We start from the raw sequence: 14,947 nt of genomic DNA, 5'->3' as shown, positions 1-14,947 counted from the left end.
AAGTGTGCAGGATTAACTACGATGAAAGTAAGACATGCAGCAGGAGTTGCGCCGGAGTCATGACAATGATCACGTTGGGAGTTCGAGAGCTCGACGGAAGTTCGGACAATCGTCGGAGGTTCTGCGGGAACAAATCCGAGAAGTCCATAAGCTTGCCAAAGAAGCTCATCGGAACTCGCCAAGTGTATCGTTGAAAGTCCAGGAGTTTGCCGGAAGTCCGCAGGAGCATCACCGAGGGTTCATCGGATGATCGACGGAAGTTCGCCGGAAACTCGCCGGAAGAAGCGATTGACGCACCGGAGCAAGTTGCAGAAATTGTCTTAGGAATTATCGTAGTTAGCACAATGATTAAGTTGGAAATGGGAGGTGATCCCATTAACTTAATCTTGGGGCAATTTGGCCCCTAAAAAACCCAAATTAGGCCGAATGGATCAACCCATTCGGACCCTGATTGCTGTGGGAGGTGCAACCGCCCAAGCCAGGAGGTGGCACCGCCTAGGCTAAGTCTCCCAGCGAGACTGGGCGGTGCAACTGCCCCAGCCAGGAGGTGGCACCACCTGGGCTCAGTCTCCAAGCGAGACTGGGCGGTGCATCCTCTCCTGATAGGAGGTGGCACCGCCTGAGCTCAGTCTTCGAGCTCTGCTAGGCGGTGCAACCGCCTCAGTCAGGAGGTGCAACCGCCTGAGCTCAGTCTTTGAGCTCTGGCAGAGAGGTGCAACCGCCCCTGACAGAGGTGGCACCGCCTAGAGGCTCAGTCTTCGAGCTCTGCCAGGCATTGCAACTACCCCAATCAGGAGGTGCAACCGCCTGATCCCGGAATTCCAGGAATTGACAGTTTTAAGCTCCAAATTTGAACTGGGTTGGGGCCTATAAATACCCCACCCATTCAGCACTGAAAGGTAGCAACTTACACTCGAAATCTTGATCTTTTTCTGTGATTCTTAGAGCTCAAAATTATTGTAAAGGCCAAAAGTTCTCCTCCCTCTGTTCTTCAAAGTTTTGAGTTGTAAAGAGAGAAGAGAAAATTTCTGTAAGGGTTGTCTCCTAAGCCCGTCAAAAGGAGTGAAACTGTAAAAGGGTGGTTGGCCTTCGCCTATTGAAGGAAGGCCTCTAGTTAACGTCGGTGACCTCGTCGGTGGAGGAAGCCAAAAGTGGAGTAGGTCAAGATTGACTGAACCACTCTAAATCTCGGTTTGCATTTACTTTGAGCATTTTATCTTTACTACAAACCTCCTAAATAGCTATTGCCTTCTGCGCTTTTACGAACGAGTTTCTAAGTTCAGAGTTTTCCGAATCTGCGTTTAGACGTAAACCAGCTTTTTCGTACGATCATTACATTTTAGTTTACGTTTACGTTTTGATTTCAATCATAACTGCAAACTGCCTTCTGCGCATTTATAAAACATATCTCAAAGTTCAGTATCTTCAAAATTGGCATTTAGACGTAAACCGGTTTTGTCGTACGAACGTCGCATTTCAGTTTGCGCTTGCATTCTGATTTCCATCATAAACTACAAACTGCCTTTGTAGATTTACTTTAACGTCATCTCGCTTAATCTTAAGTTAAAGTAATCTTAGAATCGGCTTTAACATCGAAATCGTTTTTATCAAACGAACGCAGCTTTCGATTTTAATAGTGAAAGATTTCCGCTGCACTAATTCACCCCCCCCCCCTAGTGCTCTTGATCCTAACACTTGCGATGATCCACTTGGCGAGTTTCGACGAGCTTCTTTAGCAAGCTCATGGACTTCTCGGATTTGTTTCCGCAGAACCTCCGACGGTTGTCCGAACTTCCATCGAACTCTCGAATTCCCAACGTGATCATTGTCTTGACTCCGACGCAACTCCTGCTGCATATCTTATTTTCATCGTAGTTAATCTTGCACACTTATCTCAACATATAGATTAGATAACAAATGACAATTGACTTCATCATCAAAATCCGAGATTCAACATGAATGTGATTCTTTGTTAAATAGTACTAGTATTATCATACTTTATAGGAATATTTTTCAAGTAAAGTTCATAATCTTCTAAAGTAATTTTAATCCAAATAACTTATGCACAATATGCACTTGCTGCTATATATTCAACTTCAATTATAGATAATGCAACAAAATTTTGTTTCTTAGAAGACCAAGAAATATGTGAATGACCTAAGAATTGACATATTCCAGATGTGCTTTTTCTATCTATTCTACATCCAGCAAAGTCAGCATCGACATAAGCAATTAGTTTATGATTTTTAGTTTTTGCATACAATAATCCTAGATTAAGTATTCTCTTTATGTATCTAAAAATCTTCTTAATAGCTTTTAAGTGAGATTGCTTAGGATTAGATTGAAATCTAGCACATAGTCTAACACTAAACATAATATCAGGTCTAGTTGCTGTGAGGTATAGTAAACTACCTATTATACCCTTATAAGTCTTTTGATCAAAATATTATCCGTTAATGTCCATATCTAATTTTATAAAAATACTTATTGGTATATTAATAGTCATAGCACTATCCATATTAAATCATTTTAATAGATCTAAAGCATACTTAGTTTGACTAACAAAGGTAAACTTAATTTGTAATCCTAAAAAAAAGTTAATTCTCCCATTAAACTCATTTCAAATTCTTGGCTCATGCTTTTGGTAAAAGATTTACATAAAGATTCATTAGAAGAAACAAAAATAATATCATCATTGTAAATTTGAGTAATAAAAAAATTATTTTAAAAATATTTAATAAACAATGTTGTATCGATCTTGCCTTTCAAAAAATCATTCTTCGTTAGAAAAGAACTAAGTCTTTCATACCAAGCCCTTAGGGCTTGTTTCAATCTATAGAGAGCCTTAGATAAATTAAAAATATAATTTAGAAAAATAGTACTCTCAAATCCAAGTGGTTGTTCAACATAAACTTTTTCGGAAATAAAGCCATTAAGAAAAGTACTTTTAACATCCATTTGAAATAACTTAAAATTATTACAACTAGCATAGGTAAGTAGTATCCTTATGACTTCTAATCTTACCACGGGAACGAATGTTTCTTCATAATCGATACCTTCTTCTTGGTTAAAACATTTGGCCACTGATCTAACCTTGTTTCGAACTATGATACCAAGTTTATATTGCTTGTTTCTAAAGACTCATTTAGTGCCAATTATAAGATGATCACTAAGTCTAGGAATAAGCTTTCACACCTTATTTCTCTTAAACTGATTTAACTCCTCATGCATTGCAACAACCCATGATTCATCTTTTAGAGTATCGTTAATACATTTCGATTCAATTTGAGACAAAAAAGTCACATTCGTATAATTTTTTTTAAAAGAAGAACGAGTTTGAATACCTTTTAATGTATCTCTAATGATTAGCTCCTTAGGATGAGCATCTATATACTTTCATTCCTTAGGTAAGGATTCTTTGGAAGAAGATGCATCCAAGTTACTTAGGGAATGAGAGTTTTTATTCAAATTTAAAGCATCAAAATCAAAATCATCATCAAAATTATTTTCTTAATTTTGAAAATCTCATTAAAAACAACATGGATGGATTCCTCAATAACTAAAGTTATTTAAATGAAAACATGAAAATATTTAGAAATAGAGAAATATCCAAGAAAGATACCTTCATCGGATTTTGCATCAAATTTTCCTAAGACATCATTTTCATTTAAAATAAAATATTTACAATCAAAAATTTTAAAATATGAGATATTAGGTCTTTTATTATTTCATAATTCATAGAGAGTTTTGGAAAGTAATGGTCTTATAAGAACCCTATTCGTGACATAGCATGTCGTGTTAACGGCTTCAGCCCAAAAATATTTAGGTAAGCTATGTTCATTTAATATGGTTCTCATCATTTCTTGTAAGCTCTTATTTTTTCTCTCAACTACTCCATTTTGTTGCGAGTTTCTTAGAGTAGAGAAATTATGGTTATACTCATTTAAATCACAAAACTTTGAAAATTATGGTTTTGAAATTCACCTTTATGATCACTTTGAATAGAAGAAATCATAAAACCCTTTTCATTTTGAACTAGTTTACAAAATTTTAAAAATTATTTAAAGCAATCACTTTTATGTGCTAAGAAATATGTCCAAGTACATCTACAATAATTATCAACTATTACAAAAGCGTATTTACTACCTCCTAGACTTGTTATAGCAATTGGTCCGAATAAATCCATATAGATTAATTATAGTGGTCTAGATGTGCTTATTTGATTTTTAGATTTAAAGCTACTTTTTATTTGTTTACCTAGTTGTCATGTATCATAAACTTTTTTATTGACAAATTTGATGCTAGGCATTCCTCTTACAAGTTCTCTAGTTAAAATTTGTGAGATTAGTTTTATGCTAGCATGACCTAGTCTCCTATACTAAAGTCATGCATCATCGTTTAAAACTAAAAAATATGTTTCATTTCAGAAATCATCAATATTAATAATACATATATTATTATTTTTTAAAAAATTTTATAGATATATTTTGTGTGATATTTTTACTATGCAAGCATTAGATTCAAATTTGATAATATATCCTTTATCATATAATTGACTAATGCTTAATAGATTATGTCTTAAACCATCTACTAATAACACATCTTCAATCAAGATATTTGACTTGTTACCTATGATTCCTTTGTCAATAATTTCTCTTGTTGTTGTCTCCGAATGTGACATATCCTTCGTCTTGACTAGTGAGCTTAGAGAAGTATATTAGATCTTCGGTCATGTGTCTTGAGCATCTACTATTAAGGTATCATCTTTTGCTCTAGCTTTTGATTGTAAACATATCTACAAGAAAGGGAGTTTTCTTTTAGGTACCTATTTAACTTTAGATCCCTTATATATAGATCTATCTATCTTGACTATTGATATTTTGTTATTTATGGTTCTTTTAGAAACTCAAACTAATTTGTGTGAGCAATATTTTTTAAATAAACATTTATAAGTAAAATATCCATATTTATAATATATATATATATATATATATATATATATATATATATATATTCACGAGAAACATGTAATGTGAGACTTTTAACAAATAAAGTCAACTTTTGTTGAGTATTACAACTCACAAAACCGATTCCAACTTTTCTATATACATGACCTTTATTAGTAAGGATCATATTTAAAGATTTATTTTTAATTTTAATTTTTTCTAAAGTTTGTTGCAATACTACATTTTCTTTCTTAAGTGAATCTAACTCTTTACGCTTAATGCAAGGAGTTAACATACTATTATCATATTCATTTTTTAATTTTTTAAATTGACTAAAAAGACAAGCATAATCATTTTTAAACAACTTATATTTTCAACTAGCTTACATTCATCATATAAATCATTAAAAGCATTAAGTAAATCATTATATGATAAATGAGATTCGATTGATTTGCTCTTTATCTTCAGATGCACTCGATTCATCCTAAATCGCATTAAATGCTTTCTTATTCTTTTGTAGCTTCTCTTCTTCGGTTAAAGATATTCACTTTTAAAGTACCCCAGCTTCTTGCATTCGTAGCAAATGACTGTATTTTTTTTTAGTTCACTTTTATTTTTGATATCTTGTTTTAGAAGATTTATTTTGTTTCTTCTTATGAATTTTTTAAATTTTCTTATTATGCATGTCAAGTCCTCATCATCACTTGAGCTTTCGCTCGAGTGTTCTTCTTTAGTTCTAAGTGAAATATCCTTCTTGTTCTTTGGAATATTGTTCTCATATTCATTATGTTCATCATATGCCTTGCATGTCATTTCAAAGGTCATTAATGACCCTATGAGTTTCTTAAGTGGAAAACAATTCAAGTCCTTTGCCTTTTGTTTTGCAATTACTTGGATCTTAATTTTTGAAAGATATCTTATAATTTTATTAATAAGTTCAATATTAGAAAAACTTTTACCAAGAGCTTTTAAACCATTGACAATATTCATAAAACGGGTATACATGTCTCTGATGGTTTGGCTTGGTTTCATTTGAAACAATTCAAAACTATATAATAAAAGATTGATTTTAGACTCTTTAACTCTACATGTGCCTTCGTGTGTAACTTCGAGTATGTGCCAAATATCATATGCAGTTTCACATATAGAAACACGATTAAATTTATTTTTGTCTAAAGCCCAAAATAAAGCATTCATAGCTTTCGCATTTAAGGAAAATGGTTTTTTTCTCTAGATCATTCCACTCACTCATTGGCCTAGAGGATTTTTGAAAATCACATTCGACAATGTTCCATAAATCAAAGTCTATAGAAATCAAAATAATCCTCATATGAGTTTTCCGATATATGTAGTTCGTCTCATTAAACATAGGAGGACGAGTGATAGAATGACCCTCTAGATTGTCGATAAAAGTCATCTCTCTTATGTGTTAAACCAAATAAAGAGAAATGAGACTCTGATACCAATTGTTAGGACCGTTTCGGCACTAAGAGAGGGGATGAATTAGTACTTTCAATAAAATCAGCGATTTTAGAAAACTTTCGTTTGATGAAAAAATCATATAGGAAATGTGCTTGAAGTGAACTAAGTTATTAACTTAAAGAGTAATAGCAATGAAACACATAATGTAAATGCAAACTGAGTTTATAGTGGTTCGGTCGTCGTGACCTATGTCCACTCCAAATTTCTCTTCCGTCGAGGCCATCAGCGTTCACTAACGATCTTCTTTCAATGGACAAAAACCAATTACCCTCTTACAACTCTTTCTCCTATTCACAGGTTTAGGAGATAACATTTACAAGTCTCACACCTCTCTTAGAATGATCACAAAACTTAAGGAAGGGGAGGATACTTAGCACTTTTTCAAGACTTTTAGAACTCAAAATCTCAAGACTTTTGTTCACTTTTTGTGCTCTTTTATGCAGGGAAGAGTAGGGTATTTATAGGCCCCGATGACTTTAAAAATGGAGCAAAAAAGTATCTCATCCTTGGTTTTCGGGATACTGGCGGTACCACCGCCATTATTAGGTTGTACCATCATTTGTCGAACTGACAACTAGCGATACCATCGCCTATCAGTCTGACACTGAGCGGTACCACCACCCAGTTTGACACTAACACTAGGCGATACCACCACTCAATTTGGCGGTACCACCGTCTAACATAGTTTAGGAGACTGTGTCTAGGTGGTACTATCGCCAATTTAGATAATACCACTGCCTAGACAGCTTAGGAGGTCGAGCCTCAAGTGGTGCCACCGCTTGTGCTAGCTAAGGGTCACTGAATGGGCCTTCCACTTAGCCTAAAATAGCCCTAACTAAGCCCAATTGGCCCCTAATTGAGTTAGTATGGTTACTCCCTAAACTAATTCAAATTGACACTTAATTACGATAATTAAGGCTAAAGCAATTCAATACAAGCAATCTCAGTTATCCGGTATGTCAATTGTTCCTCCGAACTTCCGATAAACTTCCGACGAACTCTCGGCGAGCTTTCGGTGCATCATTCGAACCTTCAGTGTAATGCTCGATTCATTCGTTCTCGGTGCATTATCCGATTCTTCCAGCCCAATGCCCGATCTTTGACTTCGACCCAACATATGATTCTTTAATTTTTTTATCTTTTCATGATCGTAATTAGTCCTACATCACTTTTCTCAACACATGGATTAGATCGTAAATCATTTGATTTTATCATCAAAATTCGAGATTCAACAAAACTCAACCGAGACAAAATACCTAATTCACAAGCAATCCAATAGAGATGTGCTCATCACTGAATCGTAGTTATGAGAACTCCTCATGGACTCCAAGTCTTGAAGAATCATCGGGTCCATGGGAGAATTTCTAATAAAGAGGACCTGACCTCCTTTACCCTTTGATGGTTCAAAAATGAAGCACAAACCTTAACCCACTGACAGCTAGAGAATCGAGAAGTACTTATACAAGAGAGAAGAGACATCTCGACATAAGACAGAAGAGCAAACTAATGCCAAGACGAAGGACTTGAAGACCGACTCACCTTGCAGAGAACTGAGGTGGGGGGGGGGACTCTCTGAAGGAGACCTTGGGGGCAAGGCTAAGAACTCCTGAGGCTCTAAAGACTTTGGACTCTGGAGTCTCAAATGGAGGAATGAATTTCACCTACGGTGGAAGAAGATTTATAAGGAGGAGATCGATCTCTCTCCTCTTGTGATCAAGACAAGTGTCCCTTCGGGGCCAATTCCTAAAAGGCCTACCGCGACGAGAAGGTCTAAGACCTACCATGATAGAGCAAGAACTCAAAGCCCACCAAGGTGAGAAGATCCAAAGAGGGAACTTGAAATCTACTATGGCAGAAGAAGAATTTGAAGCCCGCAACAATGGGAAGATTCAAAATCTACCACGATAGAGAGGGTAATTCAAATCCGCCATGATAGAGAGAATTTAAAGCCTGTCACAGTGAAAAGATTCAAAATCTACTACAATGGAGAGAGGACTTAAATCCACCACGATAGAAAGACCCAAAATTCGTCATGGCGGAAGCATAAGGCCAGATATGCCCGAGGTGTATAAGTCGGGAAACCCCACCCACGCCTAGGTAAATCCACTATGACAAAGGCATAGAGCTAGATGTACCCAAGACATGTGAGTTGGGAAACCTAACTCATGCCAAGGTACATCCATCACACTAAAGGCATATGACCAAATGTGCCTGAGGCACGTGAGTTAAGAAATCTGACCCACGCCAAGGTATATCCATCATGGCGGAGGTGTGGTGTCAAATATGCTTGAGGCGTGTGAGTCAAGAAGCCCGACCCGTGCCAAGATATATCTTATTACAATGGAGGCATAAGGACAAATCTGACTTGTGCCAAGAGAAATTCGCTATGGCAGAGACACAAGGCGAAATATGCTCAAGACATGTATATTAAGAAATAATACATGTATATCTAGAAATACGACATGCACCAAGAGAAATCTGCTATAACAAACACATAAACCTAATGTGCCCAAGATATGTGAATCAGAAAAATCCAACCCACGTATAATGAAATTCATCATGACTGAGGCATATGCCAAGGTGTGCTCGAGACACCTGAGTTGGAAAAACCCAACCTACAAGATAAGATCTCAAACGCTCCTATGAACTAAACAACGTGCTTCGAACCCTTTGTTGGGTTGGCAGCCCACAAATTCAGCTTATAGTGGGCTTGGGCAGCCCACAGCTCACCCCCTCTTAACCTAACCCTAATTAACATTAGGGAGGGTGTGGTGGCTGCGTTTTGGAGGCAGAAAAAGGCATAAATAGGGCAGCAACGTGGAAGAAGAGAACAACCACGGGATTCCAAAGAAAAGGAGAAAAACAAGGCAGAAAAGGAAGAGAAAGAAAGGAAAGAAGACAAGGACAACGCAGAGAGGCTATTCTCAATCATCTAGCAGTGTTCTCATCTCAGGTTAGATCAAATCTACAGTAGACTCTTGCTGTGATTACTTGGGGAGGTTTTAGATATTGTAGGCAGTGACGTGATCCTTGTATCCCAGTTATTCTCTTGTAATTGTTGCTAGGGTTTAAGGCAAGAGATTGAAATTTGTATATTCATTATTCTCATAGTGGATTATCTCTAGTTTGTCCCGTGGTTTTTACCCTTCACATTAAAGGGGTTTTCCACGTATATCTTGGTGTTCTATTTGATTGTGGTTCCATTTAATTTCGTTGTGTATTATGGTCTTCTAGTATTTGTTCATATACAAAGGTTATTCCTGTTTATATCCCCATCACCCTTCTCATAAAAGACCCAAAGCATGCCTTCAGAGGGGATAATTGATAAGAAATCTACCATTAGCTAACACTTGATCGCCACATGAGTTCTAAGTCATCCTCTACTCATATGTCTATAAGGACGAAGATTCAAAGGAAGCAAACACAAGCTTCCTTATCATTTACTATGATAAGGAAGATAATTACCAACTTCATTTTCATGGTAACGAGAGAATCAATGACAAACTTCATTCTCATCCTTATATAGAAATATATTTTGAACAGAGAGCGGATTCTCTTTTTTGAAACAACAAGAACCCATATTTGGAGACCTCCATTTACTAATTTTGAATCGAATGGATTAAATTGAGAAATCAATCTCGATCTTCGTACAAGTGACATGACGTTTTCACTTTAAAAATATCTTAGACAATCTTATATATATAAATTCAGATTAAAAATAATATTTTTTAATCAAAATTTATCATACAAAAATTGAGGTAAATTAAGGTTGCAGCGATCCCCAAATAATTGATTGTCATATCTTTAATTATATAGTAACCGTATCTTCAAACTCGAGACCTCGGGGCCCCATGGTTATGGCCGCCGCCACCCGAGAAACTTTTCTGGGCGGCCCGACCCATCAACCTGGTGAAGTCATAGTTTCACCAGGACACAACCGTCATTTGTCCAAATGTAGATGTCACGGTTGCGCCACGGTGACGTAACCCCACCCTGAACTCATCAAACTCCGGAGCGGGGAACCAAAACCCATTTCAGATCATTCCTCCGCCATTTTCTCCCTCTTCTTCTCCTCCTCTCTCGTCGAACCCTATCCTTAACCCCTAATCTTCCTCGCCGAAAGTTACCCTCCTTCCTCATTTCTAGTTGAATTCCCCACTAGAATCTGCCATTGGGGACCCCGAATCGTCTTCCCACCGTCTAAAGCAGCGCGCGCCGATGGACCTGAATGGGAGACCTATCACTTCTTGGACAATCGATATGCTTTTCCGGGACTTCCTGGGCAGAAGAGCCGGCTTGATCAAGGCTCTCACCACTGGTCTTTCTTTCCTCTCTGCTTTCTTGGAAGTTTTAGCAGCCCTTGTTGTTCTTGATCCCTTTCCCAGTTCTTGCTGCTTTTATGTTAACGTGTGTTTTGTTCTCGATGGTGGTGTTGCAGATTTTATTAAGTTCTATGAGCAGTGCGATCCAGGTGAGTCAGCCCTCCATCTCTATGTCTGCTTCTCTTTGCTTAGAACGTTTCCTCCTTGTGCATATCCCTCTACTTATCTTCTATTAGTTCTTGGAGTTTTGGCTGTTGATTGACGTTCGTTAGTCACAAACTCGATACTGTTAAGTTGGAATGGGTAACTTTTTAAGTCAACAGTGTAGGCGCTTCGTGGAGGCATCTGAACACCTGAACTTGTTTAATATTAAGAAGAAAATGCTTGGCATTTTGATTTGATTTAAGGATGTTCTAACTTCTTTCTAGTGGATTTGTGTTTCTAACTTTTGCAGTTTTAATTGGATTTGTGTTTCTAAATTTTGCAGTTTTAAATTGTATTGGAATCTGGTGCAACATTGAATTTTCCGGAGGTCTCTGAGAGTTATTTTACTGTAATTTATATGATTACCATGTTTATAAGGGTCAGCTGGTAGTTCTTGTTTGCCAGTATCAAAAACTAAGTGAAGTCCTATGACCTCCAAATAAATCGTCTATTATTTATCATGAACAGTACTGAATATGATTCCTGGTATTATGATTATTTTGCAGAAAAACCCTACATGTGTCTTTATGGGTATCCTAATGAGACTTGGGAAGTAAAGGAAGCTCCTGTTGTTCCCCACGAATTTCCTGAACCATCCTTAGGGGTTAACTTCGCCAAAGATGAGATGAAATTAAAGGACTGGATTGCTCATATTGCAATCCATAGCGATATATGGATTTACTCTTATGCCTTCTATATTGCTGCACGTGCTGGCTTTGATGATAAGACCAGGTAAGGTAAATTTGATTTGATTTATGAGTCACCACCTTGTTGTCCTAGCCTGAAGATTTGTGCATCAATTGATCACTAAGATGTTTTCCTGGATTGGAGAAACACTGGCAGATTCTTTTTATTCTGTTCTAACACATCATTTTATCTATTATGATCATCATTTAGATGCTTTTCTCACCCTTAAACTCAGGGATGCATATGATTTTTTGGTGTTTAATATCTCATGTGGGTTTGATGTGGCTGGTGTCCGTGGTTGCTATGGCTATGGATTGGCTTGTGCTTTGTGTCGATCCATAGCGTTTATGATTACTATGTGGCTGTCTGTGTTAACAAATATTACCATGAATAATTTTTATTTTTATTTTATATAAAGAATTATTTTTATTTTTATTTTATACTAAGAAGTTTATGTCCTGTGCTTAATGTAAAATGAAGTCTGGTTTGCTTTTGTCTAGAGACATTTCCCAAATAATTAATGTCCTTTGTGGTGCACTTTGGACACACAACTTCAACAATTCAGCTTTTGGTTAAATGTATTAGAATTTAAGTCTACATATTGCCCCCATTTATGTCATGATATATGAGTTCTATTGGTATTTTCTATTGTCATATCTTCATGTCATTTTAAGCATTGTTGGTGTTATTTGTGAAGTTTGTTCCTTTTCCAAATAATGGTAAACAAATATTTTACTATTTTGCTAATTATTAAATAATTGTCGACTTCTATGAGATGAAACCAACCATATAGAGTTGCATTTTGACATTTCGATTTTCAACTCTATCGAATGAATATTTTGTTGTGCTGGGAACCTTGGACCTGACTAAGATGAAAGTCATGTTTTGACATGTTGTTAAGTGTGTCGACTTCAGCCATGCTTTTATTATTTATTATCAAATGTCTATTTATTTACAGATAATTTATTATATCTGAAATTCTTTGTATTAATATCTAATGCTTAACTTATTGTTGATATTCTGACTACAAACACACACACACGTGTATATATATATATATATATGTATGTATATATATATATGTATGTATATATAAATATGTATGTATATATAAATATGTATTTGTATAAATATGTGTATATATATATATTTGTATATATATATATATATATATATATATATATATATATATATATATATATATATATATATATATATATATATATATGTGTGTGTGTGTGTGTGTGTGTGGAGTGGAGTGGTAATTCATTAACTAGTGATGATTCTTAATGGATTTCATTAACAAAATTATAAGGCTTAACTATTTAGGATCGATTATATGGATTTTTTATCATCATTGAGATATGTAAAAAGTCTTATATTTAATTAAGTTCAAAGTGCTTAAATCTTTATTTATAATTTCTATTAAAGCCTTTTTATGTCTTCCTCTACCTCTCATCGTACCACTAACATTGATCATTTCACCTTTCTTGATTATCGCATTCAAAGATCTTCTAAGCACATGTTTATATCTTCTTAAATGATTTTCTTTCATCTTATCTTCTATCAAAATGGTACTTAGTTATTCACGAATAAAAGTATTTTTTTTATCTTTCTTAGTAACTCTACATATTCGTTTCAACATTCTCATCTTGATAATATAAACTTTTTGTATATTTTATTTCTTAACTGTCCAACGCTCATATTGATAAAGCATTATTGGTCTCATAATTCTCTTATAAAATTATCCTTTTAATCTCAAAGGTATTCGATGATCACCTAATACTCTTAATGCCCCTCGTTATTTTAATCATCATGGGTTTTTACTTAAAATGATTTTTTGTCCATCCAATTTAACTATATTCTCTTATCTATTTCTAGAATCATTAAAATTATATTTTATATATCTAGTTTTAGTTATACTTAATCTAAAAACTTTAGTTTCTAAGGATTGTTATTATAACTCAAGTTTATAATTAATTTCATTTAGACTCTCATTAAGTAAGATAATATCATCAAAAATAATATACACCAGGGAGGTCTATCATATAAGTGATTAATAAGTTTATTTATTATCAGTGTGAAATAGTAGGGATTTAATGTGCATTCTTGATGTAATCCTATGCTAATAGAAAATTCACTAAACATATTCTCTATAGTTCTATTAGTTGTTACATCATCATACGTATATTTAATAACATTAATATAATTAATGAATATATCTTTTGTTTTTAAAACTCATCATAGTAAATTTTTAGAAATTTTATGATAGGCTTGAGTCAATAAAAATCATATGTAAATCTAGTGACTTTAGTGACAAGACATCATATACCTCATAAATCATAAACTATCTGTACTGCTTTGTAGTGCATACCATTGAATGTGTGTTAATTCATGCATTATGAGTTTGTGGTGCAACTGATGCAGGTCACGGCTTTTCAATATGATAAATAGTAATCCTACTATATATGAGGTTATATTTGGAACTATGAAGATGCCCATAACCCTTAGCAAGAGCAATGAGGGTGAATCGAACTCCAAAAGTGTGAGTACAATTACCATTAGCTAGAACATCCCATGTATCCTTCTTCCTCGTATATCTTGCAATTTTACTCTTTCCTGCTTTACGTTTCTCAGGGTTCAGGACGACAAAATCTGGGGTTGCCCTTGTCTTTGATAGAAAAGGAAGAGAACGATGAGGATGATGTTGAACTATACACAATGGGAGACGACACTAGCAGTATCATCTGTGGTGCATGTGGAAACAGGTTTGCTTTTAGTGAATACTGGATATTATGCAACATGTGTGTGACATGGTATCATGCACGGTGTGTGAGGACTACACCTGAACAGTATGAACAACTCGAGGAGTATAGGTGCCCAAGATGCTGCCGTCAAAAGAGAGCGAGGACCTAAAATTATCTGGTTGTTTCAGATGATAGCTTAAAATGATCTGCTGATGCATTTTGTCTTCCCTTTTTCTTTTATGCTCGTTGTGTCACATTTTATAAGTACATAGTTTCATCAGTCTCTATAGAGTCTACTCGAATTAGTCTTTGTCGTGAGCTATTCATTCTTTCTACTATAGCAGAGTTATCTGAAAATTTTCTCAGCTCCAAGTGCTTTGGGAGGTAGGGAAGGCACCATTATTTCAGCTACACTTTTAGTATCGAGTGGTTTGGAACTATGAAATCATCATGGTCAATTCAACTCCATCTGAATCCGAATTGTTCATCCTTTTTTTGCTGCCTAGTCATGGAATGCTTGGTCCTCTCTTTTCCAAGGATCTTATGTGTTTTTCTTGTC

General features: G+C 35.4%; 1 protein-coding gene across 1 annotated transcript; it reads left to right on the top strand.

The window, feature by feature from the left end:
* Positions 1 to 10,486: 10,486 nt before the first annotated feature.
* LOC103999969 (PHD finger protein ALFIN-LIKE 6-like) lies at positions 10,487 to 14,933 on the top strand. The gene is made up of 5 exons (XM_018819711.2): positions 10,487 to 10,746; positions 10,867 to 10,899; positions 11,461 to 11,686; positions 14,069 to 14,186; positions 14,279 to 14,933. The coding sequence occupies exons 1-5, from the start codon at positions 10,647 to 10,649 to the stop codon at positions 14,555 to 14,557; spliced, it is 756 nt and encodes a 251-aa protein (XP_018675256.2). The 5' UTR covers positions 10,487 to 10,646; the 3' UTR covers positions 14,558 to 14,933.
* Positions 14,934 to 14,947: the final 14 nt, after the last annotated feature.

The sequence above is a fragment of the Musa acuminata genome, chromosome BXJ3-10, assembly GCF_036884655.1.
Source record: "Musa acuminata AAA Group cultivar baxijiao chromosome BXJ3-10, Cavendish_Baxijiao_AAA, whole genome shotgun sequence".
Classification (NCBI taxonomy): domain Eukaryota; kingdom Viridiplantae; phylum Streptophyta; class Magnoliopsida; order Zingiberales; family Musaceae; genus Musa; species Musa acuminata.
The sequence above is the reverse complement of the archived record's forward strand: the minus strand, read 5'-3'. Positions and strand labels throughout refer to the sequence as shown.

Excerpts from the sequence above, each read along its gene's own strand:
- LOC103999969 (XM_018819711.2), top strand. The coding sequence starts at position 10,647 with ATGGACCTGAATGGGAGACCTATCACTTCTTGGACAATCGATATGCTT. Across the intron at positions 11,687-14,068 it reads GGCTTTGATGATAAGACCAG|GTCACGGCTTTTCAATATGA; the intron begins GTAAGGTAAATT and ends CAACTGATGCAG. Across the intron at positions 14,187-14,278 it reads GTGAATCGAACTCCAAAAGT|GGTTCAGGACGACAAAATCT; the intron begins GTGAGTACAATT and ends TACGTTTCTCAG.